The 27,625-nt window shown below is 33.3% G+C and overlaps 1 protein-coding gene across 1 annotated transcript in view; it reads right to left on the bottom strand.

Annotated features, from left to right (window-relative positions):
• The window catches only part of LOC145297636 (hydroxyacyl-coenzyme A dehydrogenase, mitochondrial-like), a 134,164-nt gene extending 107,462 nt beyond the window's left edge, over positions 1 to 26,702 (bottom strand). The window contains exons 1-3 of the mRNA XM_080143740.1: positions 26,454 to 26,702; positions 12,182 to 12,310; positions 3,589 to 3,746 (exon numbers count right to left, since the gene is read on the bottom strand). Of these exons, the coding sequence (XP_079999866.1) occupies positions 3,589 to 3,746; positions 12,182 to 12,310; positions 26,454 to 26,687 (521 nt within the window). The 5' untranslated portion in view covers positions 26,688 to 26,702. The remainder of the gene's footprint in view (positions 1 to 3,588; positions 3,747 to 12,181; positions 12,311 to 26,453) is intronic.
• Positions 26,703 to 27,625: the final 923 nt, after the last annotated feature.

A 27,625-nucleotide genomic window follows, 5' to 3' on the forward strand; every position in this document is an offset into this window, starting at 1 on the left:
ATTTTGAAGAAAATTTTTTTAATAGAATATATTTGATTTTTGCAAGTCAGTTTCTATTTAACCCATAGTTGGGACCCTAACAGGTACTACCACTCCGGGTCAGAGTGGACCTGGGAGCAATGGCAATTAAAGGGTGGCTCCACACTCCCCAGAGCCCACAAGCTGGGGCCTCACCATCAGATATAGTTTAAGGTCATATCCAGGACCCCCATACAGGAAGATCCTTTTGTCAAACTCAAGAATCTGCACGAAATTTCGAACGGAACCCTTTATTTAACCATCAGAGGTAGCATGCTCTCATTCCATCAGCCATGACCAGATAGAATTCTTAATTCAACTTCCAAAAGAGTTTTACCTAGTACTTTATCTCTTAACCCATGAACTCCTGTGGATAATTCTAGTATGAATTAACGCTACTCTTGTTTTTAGACATAAAATCTTACTGGTGACCACTATAGATTTCTAATCATTACTGCATGTTATTATTCAGACTATTGTTCTCATCTTGAGTGTTATTTGCACTGGTTTTGTCATAATATTACAGCTCTGAACTATTCAATAGTTCAGATATGGATAAGCAATCCTCCTCTCAAAAGTTCAGAACCATAATATTATTACTACATATGTGTGTGTGTGTACACACGATATATATCATATATTTTAATATTAATTCGGCCAGCATCATATTTGGCCTGTGTTCTTCTTTGTCAGTAACAAACAACCCGAGATAAGGGAGATTACTTCCAGCAGACAAAACGAAAGTGTGAATCTGGATTGTGTCCCTTGCATAAGTTTAATTAGACAAGATTTGGCCTTTTGGCTAGGAAGAAAGTGTAGTATCCATACAGGGAGTAGACAGAGCTTCGCAGCCGTGGTGAAGGCAATACATCTATGCAAAGGGAGGGGGGGGCTCTGTTCAAAAATCAAACTAGATAGAGGGAGCCTATTCGTCCTTTAGGGCAATCTTCTAATCATGATGTTACAAATAAAACACCCGTTTCCGAATTGTCGTGTGCCAACACAGAAGTAGTAGGGTTCAGAAAACTGTCACATTAGTGCACAATTTGGTCTAAGTGAAGATAGAAAAATATACTAATACTTATTGGAAAGCATTAGTTGTATACTATTAATTGAGTCCAAGTTGCTATGTTACTCAGATATGTGGGGGAAATGATATAGCTGTACTTTTGTGGTATTTTTACACACCAATGTGTGTATAGATGCTTATACGTCTACGTTGTCATCGTTGTTGGTTTATAAAAAAAGGTTTTAAGAAAAATAGTTTTTAAAAAAAAGAGGAACAGTTACAGGAAACATCAGAGCAATGGGTTACTTGTGTATGCATGAGAGAAAGAAAGATAGACGGACAACTACTCATGCTACACACAGCCATATTGTGCACACTATCCCAAATTTGGAGACGGTGCCCTAGACATGCCTGAACTGCTCAAAGTCAGACAACGAGATAGAAAATATCTGCTTGGAATTACATGCTTTTGCAACTGCCACCGTCAGTCACCTTTGACCCTTAAAAAAAGCTTCTTTTTACCTCCTTTCAATGAAAGGAGACACAAGTTTAGATTTTAACAGGGGTTACTCAATACATTAGAAAGAAGAAATAATCATTGTCATTAGATCAATCAGGACCCTTTAACAGAATTGTTTGTTATTAATCATAGTTAGGAATATATAGTTATACCTCTGTTATATTATTTATCTCCTTTTCAGATTAGACAAAAGTCAATAAGTACAATAAGATTTAAGCTCAGCATAGCCGATCCCAGAGGCTGCGTCTGTATCCATTAGCCCTATCATCCATCCCTCTATGTCCTCAACAATATTACTCTTGAAATGATCAAATAAGATGTATAGTTCAACTAGTTGAAGTACTTGTTCCTGGATGATGTAATAGTAGAATATAACGACCATGTTGATGGAGTCCCTATTTATTTGTCTCTCCACAAAAGCAAAATTGGAAAAAGATCCATTTTTCTATGTGGAAGATATCCAACTCCATAAGAAGGGGCATTTGTGATGAGTGAAGTTAGTAGTTGAAAAAAAAAAAAAAAAAAAGTATAAACGGACTCTCTGCATAGTGTGTTGGAAAACTCCAACAGGTTGAAATAAAAGCTGTACTAGCTCATAACGCCATTCCGACCCCTAGAAAAAAAACAAAAATAAAGAAAATCTTTACAATGTACGCATCCGTGACAGAAAGAAAATATCATACATCAAAAATCACAAAGTAATCCATTAGTCTTATAAAAAAAAAATAAACATAATAATTTTGAAGCAGATCTGAAATTTTCCAATGTCCCTCCCCGTTTTAAGAATAACTTTCTAAAATCTCACAAAGTTTGAATTATATGGAATTATCTCCCTTGTATATCAAAATTGTGTTGAGAGATTGTCAATCGTCGTTTAACCATAAAGTTTGATTTTCTATTTTTTTTTTATATATATATATATATATATATATATATATATATTATTATTTGAGGGTAAAGTTACATATGGTCGCTACATATAGTCATCTGTTTCAGTTAATGAGACTTCTTCAGGCGACCCGGAACCCATCGACGCACAAACAAGATGTATATTCGTGCGTGTGTGTATATTCTTGTATATATATATATATATATATATATATATATATATGTGTGTGTGTGTGTGTGTGTGTGTTGGTGTGTTGCACACGTATGTATGTATATGTACATTTTGTGCGTATTTATGTATATGGATGTATGTCTCGGTATGAATATGTCAGCATTAGTCTATTAACTTCTCCATTATAGTGACAACTCTCTTTGTCTCTTTTTTCTTTCTCTATCACCCTACCCCTACTTAACTTCTACTGACACGCAACTAATGATGTCAATGAACACATTTGCAAACTTCTTTTCCTGACAGGTGAAAATCAGTGTATAAACAGAACCTCCCCATACCCACCCTCCTATACAATCTACAGTTCCAGTAAAATTATGACCCACTTTAATCATTTCAGATTTATACCCAGCTGTTTAACTATTTTTGAATAATTTTCCAATAGGTTGAAATGCGGTCTCTCCATTTTTTATTCTCTTTTTTAGAGAGCTCACAACTTTTTATGATCTTTTTATGTTTTTTTTTTTGAAGAGTTCCCTTTTTTCTTTTTCTTTCGATTTTTTTTCATTTTTCTTTGTGGCGTCGATGAGTTCCGGGTCGCCTGAGGAAGTCTCATTGACTAAAATAGATGGCTATTTGAGTGACCATAAGTAACTGTTTACCATCAAATAATTAAAAAAAAAAGATTTTGCTCTTGTTATTGAGCACTATCTAACAACCTTGTTGTTTTCATTAGTCCTGACTTTTGAACATGTCAAACCTATATATATATATATATATATATATATATATATATATAATTTTTCTTTTTTTAAATACAACTACTTTATCAATTTACATAATTTGTGGTGTGCGATATTTTCTTTCTGTCACACGTATGTACATCATACAGATTTTTCTTTATTTTGGGCTTTTTTTTTTTTGAAGGGTGGGGGAGAGTTATGGACTTGCACTAAAAAATACATTAAAAAAAGGAACACTCACGCAGGAGCTGCTGCATCAAGTTGTGAAAAAAGCTTTTGTTTAATGCCAATATTTTCAATAATCGCTTCAATGACGAGGTCTGTTTTGGCAACAGCTGCAACAGCATCAGTACTGAGACTGATGCTTTCAAGAGTCTGGGCCACAAATTGTTCACCAGCCTAGAAAACAGGGAAAACAATAAATTACAAATAAATGACAATGAATTTTTTTTTTATATTTTACCAATGAGTTTCCACTTACCAAGGCCAAAAGTCATGAAAGAATAATGATAAATAAGATGCAATGATTGGCAGTTGAAAGATGAAGAATATTATGAGAGGATTGAAAATAATTAAATGAAAAGTTTAATTAATTATGGAGATGGTTTATTGGTATTAGCAGGGGTATTTGGCATTGCCCGGTGTTTGGAGGTGTGTGTTGAGCTCAAAAAAAAAAAAAAAAAAGTGTTAGTAGGCAGGCAGGTTCAAACCCGTGACGCAAAGGCAGAAAAGAAAGTGAAAGTAAAACGTGAACTTTTACCGCTACGTTACGAAGCCATAGGAAGTGGAAAGCATTCAAATTTAGCGATGTCAATCAAAATGTTGACTTGCTAAGTGAATGCAGAAATGAACATTGGCTGAAGGCCAGTTCAGATTTATTTCTTTCCCCACGATGTTGGAGAAAAACAGCTCCCCCTTAAGAAGGGGGAGCTCTCCAAATGAATAGCAATTGTTTGATGTGAAGGGTTTTCTCCCCACATTTATCAAAGCTAATTGCTTTTCTGGAGGTCCCGGCTGAGAAGGCCGGCAACTGACGTTTGCTGCTATTAGTTTCACTTTTATATGAAAACACAAACAAATATGTGAAAGGATGGAATAGCATGAATTTCATGAAAGTCGATCAAAATAAATGTAGATACGACGTCCCTTCACAAATCGTAGATATTATGATCTAGGGAGTATATAAAAAGTTCTAAAGAATAGTAACCCCCTCCCCCCCGAAAAAGCCTGGTGAAAAAACCCTTTGCTAGACATACAAAAACGTGGTCGGCCATTTTGTTTTTTATATATATAGATGGCCATGTTATAATTTGCAGGGAAGCACTCCTATGGTAATGTGTTCTGCAGATGGAAAACCCTTGCAAATAAGATTTGTTCATGGAAAATTTTGACTCACACTAAATATATGGTGGAAGAAAGGAAAGTTTGTTTTTTTTCCTGTTGTGGTAGAAAAGGAGTTCTTGCTGTGAATGTATTAGCAGATCTCATATCTGAGCATCTTCCATTGAAACAACAATAGAGTAGAAAGGGACTAACAATGTCTCTTCTGTGAAAATGAAGCTGGAAGGAACAGAAGATATCATCGTCCATTAGATTTCAAGAATATACTCTGTGGTAGCAGTACTCCATCTTAGGAAGTATCTGATTCTTAGACAGGTAGAGGATTGTATTAAATCCGGTACTTCTTGGAGCAATAGAATAATGCAACAATTTTTTCAAACGACTTTAGTAAGAAATTAGATGTAAGTCTTCCGTTTTAGATTTGGTTTGGTTTAATTGTTTTGTTTTACTGCATATCAAGCCTTTTCAGGTCATTTAACGCCGAACCTGGACATTTTGGTAAGTGTTTTTATGCTTCAAGTTCTTTGCATCTTTATATATTTATTTTTGGTGTTTGGCTTGCCTGTTTTGTTTTACGGTATGTCAAGCCTTTTCAGGTTATTTAATGCTGAATTTGGTCATTTTAATAAAAGATTTTATGCTTCAAATTCTTTATATCTTCAAATATTTAGTCATGGTGTTTTGTTTGCTTGTTTTGTGGAAAAAATTGTTGATTTTGTTTGACTTTGCAGAACATGATTGAGTTTTGCAAAATGAAATAAAAAAAAATAAATAAAATCAATGTTCAATGCGTTTTAAGTTAGGAAAAGGTTATCTTCAGAAACCCTGATCCTATCGCACCAATTCAGATTTGGAGTAAAAGTCTTATCAAAAGCAAGGGAAAGTGTCATTCATTCAATTTGGGCAAAAGAAGATTCCAAGTATTGATAATGAAAAAAGCGAGGCTTGGTTGGAGAGGTGTTAAAACTGACTATTGCCCCACCCTCATCTCAGAGAGAGAGATAATCAGTGAAAACTTAATCACCAGTGTTCTTTGAAGTGTTGCCATACACAGCAGTTTCAAAATTCAACAACTGATCTCAGAATAGGATTTAGAAGATCATTAATGAAGATCAGGAAAAAAGTTGAACCCAGAATAAATCCTTAAATCATCAGTGTTGATACTATATGCTTCCTATCAACATCCACTTTTATAGATTTATTAGAAAGAAAAAATGCAATGGCTGTGAAGAGAATGTCAGATATTCCATAGCTACCCAGTTTGTGAAGCAATTTTTTGTGCCAAACCTTATCAAAGGCCTTTGACATATTGAGAGCTGTAGCTCTAGAAACAAAGCCTCCCACCATAAAAAAATTCAATGATCCTATCTGATAAAAAGTTGGCACTCGCAGGACAAAATCCATATTGCTTGTCACTAAATAGAGTGATTTTTCATATTGAATGACATCATTTGTTGATAAGTTTAGCAACATGCAGGACTGATATATCGCTAAGATTAACTAAGCTCTTCCTCCTGTCCCATCAACACAATGTTGCATCCCTGTGGTTGTTTTACAAGCACTTTAATGGAATGTGCTTTGACAAAATTGTTGCACTTGTATCCACTCATTGTGACTAACTCGATAAGCAGCAAAATCTCACCTCTTCACTGTAGAGATCTTTAGATGCAGGAGAACTTTCTACTCTAATAGATTTTTCTTCAGACTGCTAGACTTTTGTGAATTCCTATCCCTCTTTCCTACTTCCCTGACTATAGTAACATTTATTTAAATTGAAATTTAAATGTAATGCAAATAAACATCTTGCTGCGTAACTCCTTACATAGTGCTCCTGTAGATATGGCCTCATATCTCTAAGCCTCCACTCAGTCTCGAAAGACAAAGGATACCCCTCGTAGAGGCAGCTGCACATGTAAATTGTGAGGCAAGGGTTGCGCAATCCTCATCCACGCCTCTCCTGAGGCAGTACTGTTTGAGTTCAGTGGCAAGGAAAAGTCTAGGACGACTGGAAACAATGCCGAGATAAGCAGAGAACGCATACAGCACCTGGAAGTCACAAATGGTCACCCATTTAGTACTGACCAGGTTCAACGTTGCTTAACTTTGGTGATCCAGCGGGAACCGGTGTGTCAACGTGATTATGCCATACATGATATGGCTTCATATAGCATCCCCTTTTCAATCCTTCTGGAAAATTCTGGAAGTTGGTGGCTTTGATCGCAAAGGGTGGAATTTGCAGCAAAATTATTTGCAAAAAAGTTTGTATTTATCAAATGCTGAGGATATCAGTGGAAGATCATTAATGACAGTTGGAATAAAAGTCTTACATCTATTCAGTATCCCATTTGTTCTTTCCCAAAACTTGTGAGAACCAAGCCTCTGTTCAGCAAATCTGACTTTAACAGATTTAACATAGGACTCTTTCAGATTTTGTATAAGTCATTGCAGTGGTTGCAGGCAGTTTGTAAAATGGCTTTAGTTTCAGAGCATCTACTCTATTGATAAAGATTGAAATAGTGGTTTCCACAAGCAACTAACAGGACAATGCAAATGCTCTACGGTCAGCTAAAAGAGCGAAAGCGGTCCCAAGGAGGACAGAAAAAGAGATATAAGGACAACATAAAGACCCACCTGAGACAGTGTCACTTCAGCCTCACCAGTTGGGAGGATGGTCCATGAAGGCATGGCTCACTCAGAAAAGGACCTCCACAGAGCCACAGAAAACAGGAGGAAGCAGAGAAAGGAGAGATCTACTACCAACACAACTCCTTCCACCTCTTCCACTACCCAGTCAACCACCCACACATGCCTCCACTGCAATAAAGTCTGGGGGTCAAGGATCAACCTCCACAGCCATCTGAGGACCCACAAATGATCAGACCCAATCTCACCGATGGAAAAACAATCATACTCATCACGAGTGATTGCCGATGATGAAGAGTAACAAAACATTCAGAAGTGACCTTTTTACTGGTTGTTTAGGATTAGGGTTAGGGTTAGAACTTTTTGAAAGTATAAATCTCAATACCAGCTGTTGCCATATTTTTTGGCATAATACCAAGGTATGAGATTTACATCGATTATATTTACAGTCATTAGGATTAAGAATGAACCAATCAGACACCAGAATCGTTTAATAAAATATACTGAATCTCTGAATTTTCCACTCATAGTTTTTCATCTTGACACGAGAAGAGCTGCTGATCCTGACTGGATTACTACTATCATTGTTTACCTGAAATTCTTTACAATTCAAAGCTTCTCTGCCTGAATTGATGCATGATGAATTTTTTGCTTGGGTCAACTACATTTAATATTCACAATTGGATAAATTTATTTTCTCTACAACAGAGTAATTTCTTTTTGCCATCCCTTTTTGGATCATTTTTCGATTACAAGAATGGCTCTACACTGAACAATTAACTAATCAGATAGCTCAAAAGTAACACAGGACACATTCTTTCTGAAAATGGAATGCAGTTGAATTTTACAAATGAAAGATCTACAGCTATCCTAATTAGTTCTTGAATATCACTACACTCTATGATAGAAAGAGGCATCAGATCTCTCTGGGCTTAAATTTCATCTCAATGAAAACAACTAAGTAACCTGGATATCCCAAAGATAGTATAAGTAGATGTGCACTGCTCATGGCAAATTGTCAGAGGAAAAAAAATCAAGAAAACTTGCAAAAATTCCATGAGCATCAGCTACATAAATGGGTTTATTAACAATCTGGGTCAGCTCAAAGGCAAGGAAAAAATCATAACAAAACCTTCATCCATTATCAGTTTTATTAGAATAGATAAACCATTCAACCTTGTGAACATTTAGATCACCACAGATATCAATGTTTACAGAAGGATAAATAACCGAGATCATATTCATTTTTTCAGAGATTCTCTTAAAGACAGTAAATCCATCTTTGTAAAGAGGATAAAGATAAAAGAGGTGCTATAAACAAAGGTTGCACTGAAATACATAAAGGGAAAGTCAAGGTCTTCATAGGAGAAGTCTATCACATAGAAAACCATTCCTGATAAAAATTACATATCTATTAGAGTTTTGACAATTTTAGAATATCCTATAATTTGAGACAATGATAAAAAACACTGAGTTTGAAGTGCCGTAGTTACCTTGCAATTCATTAAAATTTAGTTAAGGGATGCTACACTTTACAAAAACACACTCAAACGATCACTACAACAGTAAAGAAATTAACTTTGGAAAAAAAACATAATAGATTATTTGTTATTCAAAGATACTTTATTGCATTTCATTTAAATAAATTTGTGTAAAAAGTAGTTAAAAAAAATGTTTACACTAAATTGACTTTGTCAAAATAAAATATCATGTTTAAAAGTAAATAATAAATATGTAAATATATAGAAGAAATTGGGGCACGGTTTTGTCAATAGACGTTGTTGATATATTGGAATTTGAATTATTGGAAACTAATAAAACTGAAAGAAAGCAATGCAATGAAACAATATAGTAAATTCGATGAAGGCGTACATTACCAAAAAAAAAAAAAAATGTAAAAATTAAAAATATATCATTCTATAGCTTTATAAATGTTATTATAATTGTTGGATAATTCAAATTCTATATACAATGCTTATTAAAAAAAACATTCACAAATTTTCACTTCATTTTGTGTTGTTACATGCAACCGTTCTTCTCAGAGACATTTCATCCAGAAACTGTTTTAACATTTTTGTAAATAAAATCCTTTTAAAACATTTGGGGATCATGTAAGTGTAAAATCAAAATTCAGAGTAAATGTGGTATTTTGGTGAGAGTATCCAGCTTAGGGGAAATTCACAATTTTTGAAAAAATTGGATGACAAGAAAAAAAAAAAAAAAAAAAAAAAAAAAGAAGAAACTATTCGGGCTTTATGCTTCAAAGCAAAGAATAAATATTAGGATTATGTTTTGTCTTAAAAATAAACTTTCTTTGAATATATATATATATATATTTTTTTTTTTTTATTTTGCTTCAATAAAATCACACAGGTTGACTTCAACTAAAAGAAAAGTCGCTAAATAGAAGAAAAAAGTATGAAGTGATCATTTCTAATTTTGAGGCAGTCGTATACTGCCGGAAAAATAAGATAAAAAAACGCTGCATTGTATGGCTTTTCCGATTTTGAAACTAAATATGAATTTATATTAATTTATTTATTGCGGACTATTATTCTCATCTTTATTAGTTGTTGTTTCACAACGTTTCGGCCAACTATTCCTCTGGCCTTCGTCAGGTGGTAACCGTGACGGATAGGAACTTCGAATCTCCTAACTGTTACCACCTGACAGAGGCCAGAGGAATAGTTGGCCGAAAGTCATGAAACAACAACTAATAAAGATGAGAATAATAGTCCGCAATAAATAAATTAATATAAATAATACTCATCTCAATAATGAATTCCAATTAAATAATGAATAAATATGAATTGTTTGTTATTCTTTAAGGAAACAATATCATGTGACCAAGTCAATTTGAAAATACATGTTTTTGAAAAAAATATTTAATAATATATCAAATATACAGTGGATTATTTGATGAGTGGCAACATAAGAATCCAAGTGAAATTGAACATAATACAAAATTATACATTTAAAATGTTCATAAAGTTTTAAAAATAAACAAATTCTGTTTACATGGCAGAGAAACATAAATAATTTTCAAATATATTAAATGGAATAATGAACACGCATAACTTTAAATGTTAAAGTATTCATTTTTTTATACTAATTCATCTGTGCATCATGAGTAAGTTGATAGAATCTGTGTTAAATAGAGAAGTAGTCAACCACTTCAGCAAAAATAACCTCTTCAGTGACATGCAATATGGTTTCCGTTCTGCTAGATCTACAGCTGATGTGTTAACAGTTATATCTCATAGGATTAGTTAATCTCTTGATGCAGGTTTCCTTTCTAAGGTAATTGCCCTTGACATATCAAAGGCTTTTGATAGGATATGGCATAAAGGTCTACTCCACAAAATCTCCAGCAATGGTATAGCTGGAAATGTCTTTTCAATTAATAAATCATTTCTTGTATAAGAATAGTGGTTGATAGGCAAAAATCTGAAGCTCACAGAATTAATGCTGGAGTCCTTCAGCCCAACTCTCTGATCTACATCAATGATCTCCCAAATCACATTCTAAGATCATTTGTAGACATTTATGTTGACGACACTACCATCTATGGCAACACTTCAAAGGCCATGAACGACCAAATACTCTCTGATTCTCTTTCCTCTGATCTTGAGCATGTGATGCAATGAGGAAATAGGTGGCTGGTTAATTTTAATGTAAGACCAAACTTTTATCTTTCCATCATCAACGCTCTGATCCCCATCTGTCATCAATTAAAATGAATGGCTCTCATTTTGAGGAGGCTCCATATTTTGACAAACTTCTGGGCTTGACCTTTACTTTTGATCTGAGATAGAACTCGTACATCAAATCCGTTGCCAGGGTTGCTGGGAAAATGATGGGATCGTTCTACCATTCCAGTAGATATCTCACTGCTGATGCAATTCTCTACATGTATAAGAGCCAAATGCGTCCAACGATGGCGTACTGTTACCACATCTGGGCAGGAGCTGCTAGAATCAGCTTATCCTTCCTTGACAGAGTTCAAAATAGACTTCGTAGCCTAGTGGGGGGGGGACCTTTTCTCTTCCCTGGAATCTCTTTCCCATAGAAGAGACATTGCAAGCTTGTCTCTGCTTTATCCTTATTTTCATGGCAAGTGCTCGTCTGAGCTCCAATTTATGGTCCCCCCACTCTGGCCTGACTTTCACGAAAAACACTCGTCTGTCTGAAACCACTATCAATAATTTTCCCCACTCTTTATCTGTGCCTAAACCTAAACATAGATCCCATGAACAAAGCTTCTTTCTTAGAACTGCACACCTGTGGAACTGTCTTCTGTTTGCCTGTTCCATTTTCCTGCTTTCCAACTGACTACAATACGGCCGTCTTCAAGTCCAACGTGAACAAATTCTTGATGAGCCATCCTCTTAAGTAATCAAATTTACCAAATTTCCATTACTAACGATGACTGACATGTTTCTCTTGACCACTGTAGACTCATTAACCCTTATCCTCGAGTGGCCTCCGGGCCTTGATAAGTGGTGACTTCTTTGTAAAAAAGAGAAAAAAAAATCTGTCCATTTAAATGAATGAACAATTTATACCAAGGAACCTAATTTTGTAGCTACTCTAAGCAGATTATGTGTTTACACAAAAATTATAACATTAGCCATTTGAACTAGGTTAGATACAGTACTATGCTTAGCTCATTCCTTTCAGTTGCCAGCATAATTGAGATACAAAAATATACTCGATCTAAACAAAGTTTGATTCTTTTTTGCTTTTCAGAAAAGTTCAGGCATCACTACAAGAGGTTTATTGCATCCATTGTTATACTTAAAGTCTGAAACAGAATTTTCATTGTTTTATTTGTTTATTTTTTTACTTACCTTGGCATCATCAGCAAACTTCTTCTTGGCCACTCGACTCAGACTCTTCTGAATAGAGTTTGTGGATTTCTTCAAAAGGTCTTCAGATTGGTCCACAAGAGTCACATTGTGGCCTGTTACAGCTGCCACCTATCAAGAAATCAAAAATTCCATCGTAAATGTTAACAAATTTTATCAATCGGCAAGAAATAAAAAAATATCAAAATTTTTCTGCCATGATTAATAGCTTTTTTAAACATGAAAACAAAATACATAGTCTAAAATTAATATGTAAATAAATGAAAAACTTATATTTTAATTAGTTTAATTATTTTCCAAGTGGTTAACGATACACACTTACAACCTGAGTGTGCCAAGTTCAAATCTAAGTTTGTTCCACAGAAACATTTTCACTTACGTTGGCAATCTTCGCATATTGACTCATAAGATATCAGGGAAACCAATGCCATCAATGAAATCATCTGATTTATACGATATGAATGAATAAAGTATTTTCCAAATTCACTGTAGGGAGTTATTTCCCTTTGTGGATTTTTTTTTCTGTAGTACAGTCATGTGTCTTGGTAAAAATGGTGTCTTTCTAAATCTCATCATGAACAAGAACATTAAAAACAACTCTTGTACAATGCTTCTGAATTTTTGAGATGAAGATTAATCATTTTGATTATTCAGATTACTGTTCTCATCTTGGATGCTATTATCCCAACGTTTCGGCCAATGTAACTTCCAACTTTCTTCAAGTGTATTATGTTGAATTTTGGAATTTTCACAGAATTCCAAACGGAATTTTTTTTTTATCTAATCCAACTAATAAAGACTGACTGGCTGCAGTTATAGTGATATTTCTACAAAGGAAAACAGAAATTACAAACATTAAAATCGTTTTTGTTCTTAATGATCATACAAGCATTTTTGGGGGGCCCTAAATACACAATAAGTTTTATACTAATGGATTAGAATTTTGCAGTATTATTTATTAAATCGATAATGACATAGTAATGTTTAAGTTAATATTAACTAACAACCCAACTGAAGAGTTAGAAGACTAAATGCTTTCGACATTTTAATAGGGTCAACTCAGATGCCTGAATTTTGAAGATGTCAAACTCTGGCTTTGATCTAAGAAATCTTCTTATGCTTTTAATAATTTAATACAAATATAATCATTTTGATACACAAGTTCACATAAGACTGCCAAATTTCAGGAACCTTTAATTCAGTCATTTTTAGACAAATGACCATTAGCATTGCATGTAAAACCTAGTCCAAGTGACCTTTCATGCTGAGAGCCGGTTAGCAATTTGAAATACCAACAAACAACATTCACTGTAATCCGTGCCAATCAGACATTGGATTCCTGATAGAATATTCATAAATTTATTTTGTTTTTATTAGGCCCTGTGAATTCAATTTCAAACAATTTTTTTTTAAATCAATTAAAATGATTTTTTTTTTTTAATTAGAGCCAGCCACCACCATCACCCCCACAAAATAAAATAATAATGATAATTTGGAACAATGTTTTGGTAAATTTGACAGCTGTTGTGTAATGGCAAGTACTCATTTTAAAAAAGAAAAGAAACAATTTTCTTCTTTAAATTTTAGATTAAGAAAAATCTAAATTAACATATATACACACCTATTTGTACTCTTTGTCAGATAATTAAAATTTTGTATACCTTCTTTACAGGTTTATAAGGTTTTTTAGAAAACTTGAATAAATTTTCAGTAACAAGATTTTTATTTCATATTATATACACACACACACACATTAATTTGGATCATTATATATATATATATATATATATATATTATATATTATATATATAAAGTACAGGCAATAGTAGCAGAAAACTGAAAGGGGAACAGTTTTGAAAGTTTATCATAATTCTTTTGTAGGTTTCCGACTACTTTTTAGATTGTATTTGAAAAATTAAAGCCTGAAGTTAATTTCAAAGAAAAAAAATTTATACATGTGAAAAAAATTATAATGAAAAATGTTTTCATGGCGACATTTGAAAACTGACAAGTTCAGCTAAATTTTGAAGTTAAATATTCATTGTAATAATCCCTTGAAAGATAAATATTAGTTTTCTAAGTCTATTTCAAAGATAATTAGTAAAGTCCTAAGATATTAAATTAAATAAAAAGAACACCTCGTTTGTGCAAAAAATAGCTTGATTAGCCTTCAAAAGCGAGAGATTCTGGCTTCACTCAAACAAAACAAAACAAAATCGTCTAAACATGGATTCTAAGGAAGCCCAAAATGTCAAGAAGTCAATAGACTGTCTGAAAATGACATCAGGTAGTTGGGAGGTAGGGAGTGCTTGTTTTTTTTTCCTCACCCGGCCATGCATCCATACATTCCTATCGTGAACACTTGTATAATTTTTACCATTTTGTAATTTAATTAATTTGCGTTCCTGCTTTTAAATAAAAAAATTATTTTCAAAGATTATATAAAAATGATGCTATTCATTCAAGTAAATAAGTTTACATATAAAACTTATGCAAAACATGTAATCTAAAAAATAAAAATAGAAATATTTTTTGCAATTATAATTTTTTTGTATGAACATATTAAATAAACAATGCTTAATTCAATGATAATATCGGTAGTTTAAGAAATTAATTTTTCTTCAAGTTATATCGAATTCATTAATATGGATTGAGGGGTTATTTTTGTAAGTTTTTTTTCTTGTTTTTATTGTTACAATTTATGATGCTTTATTTTCACAAAAAAGTAAAAATAAATTAATTCATTTTTTTTTTTTTACTACTGAAAACCATAACTTTAGTAAAGGTGTTTTTTGTTTAAACAAAATAATACATTTCCACTAAGATTCAAATAAAAATAATGGGTTTATTATATTCCGTGATCATTATGTAAAGGGAGAGGTCAAAATGTTTATACATTTTGCAGGTACCTAATATTTATAATTTTGGCAGACGTACACAAGCGAGGCCCCCATAACAAAATATGCATCGGCTCCAATGTTGTATGTAGCATTCATTAATCTGTATGAGCATTCATTAATCTGAAAAGAAAGGAAGGAAGGAATTTTGGCATGTGACCTTGTTCTTTTTATTTTGGCTTGAACTTTGCGCTTTTCAGATTAGTTTCTTATATGCTTTTTTTTTTTTTTTTGATGGATATTTTTGGGGACCGGAGATTATAGTTATAGGTAATTATTAACAGGAAAATTGGTGCACGTCCAGATTAGCACTTGCAGTGATAAACAAAAATTAAAAAAACCTTTATCGTGTACCTACCTGTCACGGAATGAAGATGGTTGTCAAACAGAGTTTTCATTTCAATGTCATCAGTGTTTTTTCTCGTATTGAAAAACAGTGAAATTTTATTTGGTGGTAGTGCACTTATTGATATGTGCTATTTTTTAAAATAGTATTTTCAAGTTTAATTAAAGTTTTATGATATGTTTTTATTAAATTGTTAGGTGAAAGTACAGAATAGGTACACAACACGCTCCCGTCCCCATGTTAAGAATGGCTTTCTAAATAATAACATTATTTCAGCACGGATCAATAAGAGCATGAGTACCTTTTATTTTCTTGAATAAAAAAACCTACTCGATGAGAACACGACTGTTTTTGTTTTAATAATTATTCTTATTCAAAAATAAAAATAATGATAACCTCTGGCTCAAAAAAAAAAAATATATATATATACTAGCAGGGGTACCCGGCGTTGCCAGAGTGTTTGTTTCCGGGACGGGGAGGGGGAGTTTTAAAAAATGTTATGGTAGGTAAGTAGGAAGGATCAAACCCGGAGTCATGAGTAAAAGTAGGAAAATAAAGTGTGAAAAAAAAAAAAAAAAAAAAAAACATCTGCAACGTTAACAGTTCGGCCACCAAGAAAAGTCAATTCCAGTTGTTTAGGAAAAAAAAAAAAAAAAAAACGACTACGGTAGGTCGGCGCGAACGTGAAAATATAATGTGAATTGTCCAGCACGCTAACCACTACGCCACAGAGCACTGCAGCTTAGTTTAGTGATTTTAAATAACTTCACATGAAAGAACTACGAAGCCAAACCGGTGTTCTCTTCTCAACTGTTCCTTGTGAACGATCCCCAAACGGTGTTAAGTGGTGGCAGGGGGAGGAGGAATTTATTAGAGAGAAAATATTTTACCACTTCCATTGATCTTAACCGATTTTGGGCGTGACTTCTCAGCAGAAAAAGTATAGAAATCTAAGATTATCGAGGAATTTGAGAAATAATAAGCCTATAACACACCTCAGATATTGTTCTGCCGTTTGTGCATATTATATTTGCATGAAATATCTTGATTTTTAATCCTATTAAGGTCAAAATCAGACGCGGAAAAAATGAGTTCATTTTATTTATATAGAGATATATATATATAGTAACAAAATAATCGGAAAAGCGCAAAGTTCAAGCCAAAATAAAAAAACAGGGCCATACACACTAAAATTCTTTCCTTTCTTTTCAGATTAATGAACACTCCCTGGAACGTGCTGCGTACATCAGAGCTGACGTGTATTTTGTCAGCCTGATTTTTAATTTACAGTAATTAAAAAACAGAATTATAACTTCAATTATCCTATAACATTTGTAAATAAAGTTCATTTATTTTGAATGTGAATTTTATTTAATTTTATATTTGTCAGCTTCCTTCAAGATTACAACGTATATTACGTCACTTGTAAAAAAAAAATTTAAATTGAATAAATAAAAATTTAGACATTTGCAATTGACATAATTTACGACATTGAATAAACCACAGGATAATCAGTTTTTGAACTGAGGTCAAAAACTAAGACGACTCAGATTGTGTTTAGGACAGCAAACTTCGGTTTATCAGCCATTGCATTCTAAGTACATAAAAAATTGTAGTAGTTGCCTCCCTTGAATAAACCACAGGATAATCTATTTTTGAACTGAGGTCAAAAACTAAGACGACTCAAATTGTTTTTAGGACAGCAAATTTCGGTTTATCAGCCATTACATTTTAAGTACATAAAAAATCGTATCTTGATGGATTTGTAGTTTAAAAAATAAAGACATAAACTTGACATATCTAATCTGTTAAGTTTAAAAGAAACATAAATTAAACTTTTTGTAAGATCCAACTTTATAGCTGAATTCAAAGTCCAAAGATATGAAGTAATCAATAACTTGTGAAAGATATAGATTATATAGAAACTAGCAGGACCCATGTCCCAGTATTGCCTATGAGGACAGATTTAACAATATGGAACATGCCATGACCTTCATAATAATAGGCCTAATGACTTAAAAATGATATCATACATGAGATTCTAGCAAGCAAGATCAATCAGACTGTCGATAATGAACGAGAGCTTTTTAAAAAAACATTAGAAAACTTGAAAACTTGCATTGAGAAAGAGATAAAGAAACACAATTTATACTGAAACCGAACTTATTCGATATTAATTAAAAAAAAAAAAACGAGTATTCAAAATGGAAAAAGTTTCTGCAATACAACATTCTATAAATACACATTTTGTTGTTTTGTGTATTTAAAAGACTAAAATGTAATTATTAATTACTTTGAATAGCAATACCAGACACCATAACGTTCAGTCCTGGACAAGGCACACACTGCTACTTAATTTGACACTCAGTTTTTAAATCAGTAATAAGTACATTTCTCCTACGTCCATCAAAATAAAACTTATATAATTAGATTCACAATAAAATTTACTTTAAAATAGTACTAAAATATTTCTGTTGTGATTTGTATATTCGAAGAAATCACCATTTAAATCTGACTATTAATGACAAAACATGCCAGCATAACATGTCAGCTCACAGTAGATGACTTTTTGCAAATAAGTGATCAGGTTGTGTTCACGTAAATACTCGAAGCAGAAGTTGTACGCATTGACAACGTTTCTAATTGTTTTAGTTAATTAGAGAAAAGAATTATCTTTGCTACGGGATTTGAACACAACGCATACATCTTTCCAGTCCAAAGAATATCTCAAAGTTGACGCTTTGTAGTACAAAGTTAAGTAAAGATAAAAACTGTGTTCGAACGTCATTTAATAGCAAATATATTCATTTCTTTTGTCCTAAAATTTGAAAAGAATTTGATAAAAACTTTTTATGCAGGAGTCAATAGAAGTTAGTGACGAACGCATAAACATGAGAATTTTTCTGTGCCGTGACATACAAAAAAAAAAAAAAAAAACGGTAAACAAATCATTTGTCAACTTACGAAAATAAATTATTCATTTTTTTGTTTTGTTATTATTTAGAAAACATAAGTTTTTAATTATGAACAGGAAAAGAATATTTTTTTAAAAAAAGAATAACCGACACTGAACATCTTTTTTTTTTTTGTTATTGGTTTTTGAGTCGCAATTAAAGCATCTCAAAGTTGATGTTTTGTAATACAAAGATAAGTAAAGGATAGAAACTGTGTTCAAACGCTATTTAATAGCGAATATATTCATTTCTTTTGTCCTAAAATTTGAAAAGAATTGGATAAAAACTTGCACGAATCGATAGAAGTTAGTGAGGAACGCATGTAAACATGAGATTTTTTGTGTGCCAAGACGTGCACAGAAAATCTGTTAACAAATCGTTCACAACTAACTTATGAACATAAAGTATTCATTTTATTTTTGTTATTATTTAGAAAACAAACTTTTAATGTACTTCTACAGTTTATCCCCGAAAATGGAATGCCATTTTTTCGGGCACCTGTTGCCAAAATCAGAGGGAGAAATCAGTATTTTAAGCTATAACCGAAGCAAAGCATGAAATAAATAACAAAAAAAATTAAACTAGATAATGATTACTTCCAGAAAGAACTAATTACTATGTGCCCCAGCGTGGTATAAACACCCCCAACCTCTCCATGTTAAGAACAGCTTTCGAAGTTGGGGGAGTGGGTGTTTATTACGAAAGCTGTTTTGGGGGTGTTTATACTATGCTGGGGCACGTAGTAATTAGCTTTATTTTTTTTTTTATTTTATGCTTTGGTCATAGCTTAAAATACTGATTGCTCCCTCTTATTTTGATGACAGGTGTCCGAAAAAAAAAAATAAATAACGTCTCCATTTTCGGAGATAAACTGTAGTAGTATCATTTTTAATTATGGACAGGAAAAGAACATTTAAAAAAAAAAAAAAAAAGAATAACCGACATGTCCATCAGAATAATACTTCCTATGATGATAAAGCCTTACTATTTTCCTTAGCTGTTTTTATGATATTGCTACTTAAAGCTGTTAAAATGAAACTGGAATATCCTAATTAGCCCGTAAGTTACCAAGTGAGATGGTCGTAAATAAAGCTAACTGAACCTTTATGGTATTATGATATGTTCAAAATTTCATCATAATATCTTAAAAAGATCTGAAGATACAGTTTTTTTTAAAGATGGGTTAGTCTGTAAATTGTGCAAATTTCCTAACATTTTCAGTCACAAGCTTATATGCATTTGAATAGGACTGACGAAATGTCCAGTGAACCACACATTTTTTTATACTTTGAATGGCCATAACTCCAGTTTAAAAAACTAAAGATATTATTTCTTTGTTTTTTTATGCTCTTTTCAATAATACTGGATTTGAGTTTATTCAATCTAAAGAAAAAATGGTGTTGTATTGCTACTTTAAAAGGAAATAAACAAATAATAATCAAACAAACAAATTAAAATCGAACGATAAATAATTTAAAAAATGAACACAGTTTAAATTCAAAGAAATAATTTAAATACAAAGTCACTAATTTTTTTTTTCTTTTTACATTTTCACCCCAAACAAGGCACAGTACCACTTTGATGTAGGAGGCTACTATCAGGGACATAAGTTGCAGGGATACAGTGTAGGGAGTTGAACAGCAAGATGCCTGTTCACATTACACTTGAACTTATGCATTACAGTACAGTTGGAGGGAGGCAAGATACCGGAAGGGAATTCCAAAGTATAGCAGTTCTGGTGAAGAAACTATTAGAGTAGAAGGCTTTCTTACATCTATGGATCTCTACTGTCTAGGGGTGGGACTTTGCTTCTTGTCGGTTTTGATGGGGTATTTATGTCGAGGAGATACAAGGGATAGTAGTTTGTCAGAGCATCCACCATTTACTTGTAAAACAGGCAGAGGGATGCAACATTTTGTCGATGGGACAGAGGTTGAAGCTTAGATGACAGTTCAGAACCTATTAAGTTGGTGTCTCTCTTTTGAGTCCTGTCCAGGAATGAGAGACTAGTAGCAGATGCACCAGCCCAAATGTGAGAACAATACTCCATACATGGGTGAATGGGGGCCTTGCAGAGGTACAGGATACTTTCAAGCATGAGTAACTTTCTAGCATCGCAGAAAGAGCCCACCTTCTTTGCAGCAGCCTTGGCAATGCTCTCGATGTTTCAGCTCATGTTCTCAGTGAACATTAAGTCAAGGAGTTTGAAAGAAGTACTTTCAGGTAACATATCTTTAGTCATAGCTATTAATGTTTGAGAATGTTTCTTGTAATTATTGAAGGAAGTAAGCTTAGCCTTGGCAGTATAGAATGTGACTATCCATTTTTGTCCCCATCCCACTACAGATTGGAGGTCTTCCTCTAGTGTGTCTGTCATTACCTTAGATATGTGTTCATTCTTTTTCCCTTCATGTCTGTTATACAACATGGTGTCATCAACAAATATACCCATCTCAGAGATTCCAAAAATCATAAATAAATTGATCAAGTTATTTTTTTTAAAATAATAAATAAAATCAAGTTTTATGACAAGTGAGATATGAAAGCCGAGAGTTGCCATGTTTTTTAGAATATGTTAAAATTCAAGGGTATACAACTCAATTCGGCAATGGAGACTTCGTTTATATTGTATATAAAACTTTTTTTTGCTAAAAATCGTAAATCCTGATTCTCTTAAAAAAAAATTTTTTTTTAAACTTGATAAATTTATGATTTTCTTTTTTTACACGGGCATCACCACATTATCAAGGCCAAGAGGCCACTCGAGGATAAGGGTTAAAGATTGTACAGTGGAAATTGGACAATATAGTAATGATTAGTAATGGAAATTCGGTAAATTTGTTAACTTATATGGAACGGCTCATCAAGAACTTGTTTACATTAGACTTAAAGATAACCATATTGTAGTCAGCCGGAAAGCAGGAAAACGGAAGACAATTCCACAGGCGTGCAGTTCTAAGAAAGAAGCTTTATTCATGGAATCTACGTTTAAGTTTAGGCACAGATAAAGAGTAGGGGGAATTATTGATAGTGTTTTCAGCTAGACGAGTGTTTCTTGTGAAAGTTTGGCGAGGGGGGACCATAGACTGAAGCTCAGTCGAACACTTTCCATGAAAATAACGATATATCAGAGACAAACTTGCAACATCTCTTCTGTGAGATAGAGGTTGCAGGGAAGAGAAAAGGACATCTCCTACGAGGTTATGAAGTCTTTTTTGAACTCTATCAAGGCAGGAAAAGTCCTTTCTAGCAGCTCCTGCCCAGATGTGGCAACAGTATTCCATCCTTGGATGTACCTAGCTCTTATATAGATAGAGAATTGCATCAGCAGTGAGATATCTACTGGATCGATAGAAAGATCCCACCATTTTTCCAGTGGCCTTGGCAACAGATTTTATGTATGTGTTCCATTTAATATCAGGAGTAACGGTCAAGCCCAGAAGCTTGTCAAAACTTGAAGCCTCCTGAAGACGAGAGCCATTCATTTCCATTGATGCCAGATGTGGATCAGAATGTTGATGATGTAAAGAGAGAAGCTTGATTTTAGATGCATTAAAAGTAACTAGCCACTCTTTTCCCCATTGTATCACGTGCTCAAGATCAGAGGAAAGAGAATCAGAGAGAACTTGGTCGTTTACTGTCTTAGATGTGTTACCAGAAATGGTAGTGTCATCGGCATAAATGTCTACAAATGATGTAAGGATGTGATTTGAAAGATCATTAATGTAGATCAGGAAAAGAGTTGGGCCCAGGATGGACCCCTGAGGGACTCCAGCATTAATACTGTGAGCTTCTGATTTTTTCCCATCAACTACTACTCTTATGAATCTATCAGAAAGAAATGATTTAATAATTAAGACATTTCCAGCTATACCATAGCTAGATATCTTGTAAAGTAAACCTTTATGCCATACCCTATCAAAGGCCTTAGATATGTCAAGAGCAATTGCCCTAGAAAGGTTGCCTCCGTCAAGAGATTTGCTAATCCTATGAGATATAACTGTAAGCAGATCTGCTGTAGATCTAGCAGAACGGAAACCATATTGAGTGTCACTAAGATGGTTATTTTTGTTGAGATGGTTGATTACTTCTGTATTTAACACAGATTCCAGCAACTTACTCATGACGCACAGGAGACTTATTGGCCTGTACTGAGAGGGGGATGAGCGATCACCTGAATTCTTAAATACAGGGCATACTGATGAGATTTTCCAGGGTGATGGGAAGCTATTCTCCTTAAGACAACGTTTCAACAGTTTTGTAAGTATGGGCGCTAGTTCTGGTTGAAGTTTTTTTGAGTACTATAATTGGAATATCACTTTTTTTTTTTTAATTATGTCACCTACATAAAATTCTGTATTAGTGTTGGCTGATTGCATGGAAGGGGATAAATTGTATAGAGGGAAAGCTGTCACTACTTTCTCTTTGAAAGTAGCATTTGGAAGAGGTGGAAATATTAGAATGAATGTAATAATTTTCTGTATTAAGTAAAAATGCATAATGTTTTCCCCTAACATGTTCTTTAAAGTAGTGTTTGTGATGAGCAGAAAAGATGTGCACAAATTTGTTTAGATATTTGCCTATGACTTCAGAATCTAGAATATAAAATGCAAGATCGTTTTATTATATGTAGAGACATTATAACTTTCAGGTCAGTATAAGAGAGTATGAAGTTAAATGGCCAATGAATTTTAATGGGCAACTGCTGATGAATTTTAATGGTTAAGTTTTGCATTCAAGCATGAAAAACACTTGTCACATTAAAAACTTTATTTTAAAACTTTTATTTAAAAAAAAATCAATTCTAGTAACTTCATTATGCAATAGAACTGGCATCTATTCAATGTAGCCGCCTTCAGTCTCAATCATCGCCTCAATATGGATCCAGAACTGGGAGCATGCCTTTTCAACAAGCGCCGGCAGGAGCTTGGTGAATAATCTGCAGATGGCAGCGATCAAGCTGACTTTGGTGTTGTGGCAAGTCATGTTGGTGATGTTCTTGGTGTATGATCAAACAAAAGCGTCCAGCAAATTCAGGTCAAGGAAAGAGGATGGCCAGTGAGAGAAGGGTATAAAGTCATAGCACTTTTTCTGAAGCCAAGTCTGGGTCTTTTTGGACTTGTGGGCCAGCACAGAGTTCTGCTGCCACACACAGGGTCTGCCAGCAGCCACCTGATTACACCAAGGGATCACCACTCTTCAGCACATCCAGGTACACTTTGGTGTTGATTTTCCAGCCAACTTCGAAGATGTGAGGTGGCATGATGTGGCCCTCACTTGAAACCACACCAAAGACCATAACTGTGGCCAGAAACTTTGTTGAGCTGTGCTCTTAAGCGTTGAACCATTCGGATTTGCATCTTGAGGCTGCTGGTAATGGTCCTGTTGTTATAACTTGGATCAGTAGAGAGCACGAGTTGCACAGCAGTGTATTTCTGATCTCGCTCATTGAACATTGTGTCACTTTCAGACATGACAAAAAGCTCCTATAGCTCTTGGGATTACACATCTGGCCAACTAGTAGATGGTCTGCAACAAAATAAGAAACCCAGTTTTCATCAAATGGAAATGGAATCATGTCATCTTTTCTAGGGCAATATTTTATCGTTCCACACTATATATGTTAACATGTGTATAGTCGTGTGTAACGGTACAATACTATTATTTCTATTAATGTTCAATCCAGTTTACTGTAATATATCACACTAATGTACTATCTTTCAACACTCAATTTAGAGAGTATAGTGTAGTAACTGTTTCGATATCATGATATTATCCTTCCTGCTTGGCTTGATTTGTTTTTTTTTGGGGGGGGGAGTAGTATCTTATGTTTCCATGAGACCATACTCCCAGGCATCACATATTTTTTTGGTCAGTATAGTATTTGTACTATCTGATTATGATACCTCCTTTTTGGAGGAAGGAGGGTAGTGTAGTAACTGTATTAGCAAAAATATGCTCTTTCTAGTCGCATAGTTTTGCTAGTAATAATAATTAGTACTAGAAAAACTATGAAAAAATATCCCCCACTACTACTACTACTACTACATGTGAACAAAAACAATGCTAATCTACAGCTACAGCTATAAATAGTAATAAAAAAATGCATACATATAAAGATTCCCGTCGACAGCGACCTCTTAAACTGCTTAAAGGTCACTCAACCGTATTACGGCATCATTACAAATACTACTTACTACAACCTCTGATTTATAACTCTCAACACTACACACATGTGAAGCTTAAGTATAATAATTATTAATTCATCGAATGGTTTTCTGTTGCGAATTTTGTTGTTGTTGTCTGTTTATCGATAAATCACAACAACAAAAAGATAATGTTGTAAAAAGAACTCTAAACTAGGTCGAGATTTAAAAAGTGTGTACGACTCCAATGTTTAAATTAAAAATATTAAAGAAATAGCATCCGTTTTAACCAGCTTCCAACAGTTTAATGTAGTGGGGAAGGTAATCTAGCTCCAGTTTTAGGGGCACTCTGAAAAGATATATTTAAAAAATGGGAATGGACCCATCGGCATTCTCCGGTAAAGGCACTTCAGGCAACTGACAATAATCCCCCGAATATACACACACAAAGGAGGTAATGCATAGGTTGATAACCTCCTAGGACCGAACTATATAAAATACGCCCTATTCTTCTCGAGAGAATTAGACCACGGCCGTCTAGAAAAGGCCATGAAATCAGGATGAATTAAGGTCTCCCCTCCTCCCCCGGCTAAATAAATGTGTACGTTTTCAGTGTCCCAAATTTTTCTTTAAAAAACATCAGTTCAAAATATTATTCGAATCGTACGTTTTTTTTTTAATGACATTACCATTTAAGATGCCCTAACAACGTAAAAATATTAATAAAGACAATTTTTTAACCAAGTTTTCAATTTAGATCTATCGTACTTTTTTTTTTCTTCTAATTAATATCAAAGATGCAAAACAAACGAAGTTCTCTTTTTAATAAAGAATATTTGGTGCTTAATTAAATTTAAAAAAAAAAATACAAACTTTTATGATGTACATATCCGTCACGGAAAGATGTTATATTCCAAAAATCACATAAATTATCAAGTATTTTTTTTTTAACTAATTATAAGGGAGAGAGACGGGAACGGGAGCCGGGGAGCGGCCATATTGTTTTAGAATGTGTTAAAATTTAAGGGCGACAATTCAATTCGACTACTGAGATTGTGTTTGTATTTAAAATAATGACAACTTTGGTGCTTATGCAGAGAAAGTACCATGATATTTTTATACTATTTTAAGTTAAATTCAATTTTCACGGTATCTTTTGTTTATTAAATTGTTAGATGAAAGTATAGTTACCTCCCAATGTTTAGAATGGATTTTTAAATAATAACGTTATTTCAGCACGGTAGAATAACTGCATAAGTGCCCCAACATTTTAATTACTAAAATCTGTAAAATTTGATTTTTTTTTTAATTGAAAGACAAATTACTTGATCAATTTACGTAATTTTTGGAATATGACATCTTTGATCCGTGACAAGCACGGACATCAATCAAAAATTATATGATGTCCGACATTTTTTTTTTTTTAATAAAGTGTAATTCTAAATAAGCCCCGAATATTTTATTTTGTTACTAAAATTGTAATGTCCGAAAAGAGAATTTAGGGCGCTGAAAACATTACAATCCCGGCTAACAAAGTATACAATAGTCATACACGGTAAATAACTACACGTTCAAGATGTTGCGAAACAAGCACGTATCTAATAATTAAAAGTATATTATATTAATTATAAAAAAAAAAAAAAATTTTAAACCATGAAAAGAATATAAGTTTTTTTGTTTGTTTTTTTGTTTTTTTAAGATGTCAACGTGTTTTTGTGTAAAACAAACGGTTAATTTTCAAACGTTGCATTTTCGTACCAGTCGTAGCACGACGATTGATTTTATATCTTAAATATAGTTTCCGTAAAAATAAAAAAAAAAATGATTCGTTTAATGTAAATAAAATCATCTCTCACGTGTTTTTAAAAAGTATCGAAAAATCCAATATAAATAATAATAAACGAAACGCACCTGTGCAATGCCACTCCCCATGAGGCCACCGCCAATGATCGTCACATGTTTGACGGGGTTGTAAAGGGCTGCAGAGGTGGACAGACCACGACTAGCGATTCGAATAGCATTCGATAAGAGCAACATACTTGTTCTTTTCGGTACTGGAAAGCGGACGACAAACAAGTCACCTTTAACAGAAGCGATGAGAAGAGATGGTGAACTTTGTCCTGAGCAAGGATAGATAACTCTCATTGACTAAATTGATTAACGGTAGAGAATAAATCAAAAGGGGAGATAACTTCACTATTCTAAATGGAAAAATAATTAAAAGGAGCTTGGTTATATCTTTGAAAATATTATATCGTAAAGTTAATGTGAAAAATTTTAGAAAACCAAATAATGTTATAATATATTTTGGTAATTGTGTCCTGGTAGATCATCACAAAACATACCTTAAAAAAACTTGTTTTCAGGAGGTTTTCGGGTGTGCTGAAAACGATTATCGCATTTAAAATTGGGACCGGTAACTAGTTTTCACGATACTGAAAAGATACTTTTCGGCATGTTTCATGTAGTAATGTTAAACGGCGGCCATATTTGTTCAAAACAGAAAGGACGTAATGAATTTTCAAGATAATGAAGACTTAATTCGTTTTTTTGTTTTTTTGTTGTTTTTTTTTTTTTTTTGCTTTTTTTAACACGTAGCTTGCACGTACAACAATGGCCAAACAACACTCATAACATAAAGAATTACAGTACTTAATATCCAGAAAACTACTTATTTGCAGAAAATTTTAGTACAATATTCGTTGCAGCATATCCTAAAAGCTATAAAAGTCATTTTAAAGGAAAATGTTAAGGTGGAAATCAAGTAAAATTTGACAAATATGGACAAATTTTCACTTAATATTTGAACAAATTATTCTAAAAAATGCTAGACATACCCAAATAAATTATTTAATACTTATTCTACCAAAACAAGCTAATTTTGTGGTGCACTCATAAAAGCTAAAACCATTGCTACACATAAAAGTTCGCTAGGAAAACTGCTATCTGAAGGGGAAATTCTTTGTCAAATCTGTTACAAGGTTAAAATACTTTAGATTTGAAAGATAAAATTATTCTATACATGATTAAATGGAAAATACTTGATTCATACATTCTATACGTGATTAAATGGAAAATACTTG

Source organism: Euprymna scolopes, chromosome 18 (assembly GCF_053919585.1).
Source record: "Euprymna scolopes isolate OS-2025 chromosome 18, ASM5391958v1, whole genome shotgun sequence".
Lineage (NCBI taxonomy): Eukaryota > Metazoa > Mollusca > Cephalopoda > Sepiida > Sepiolidae > Euprymna > Euprymna scolopes.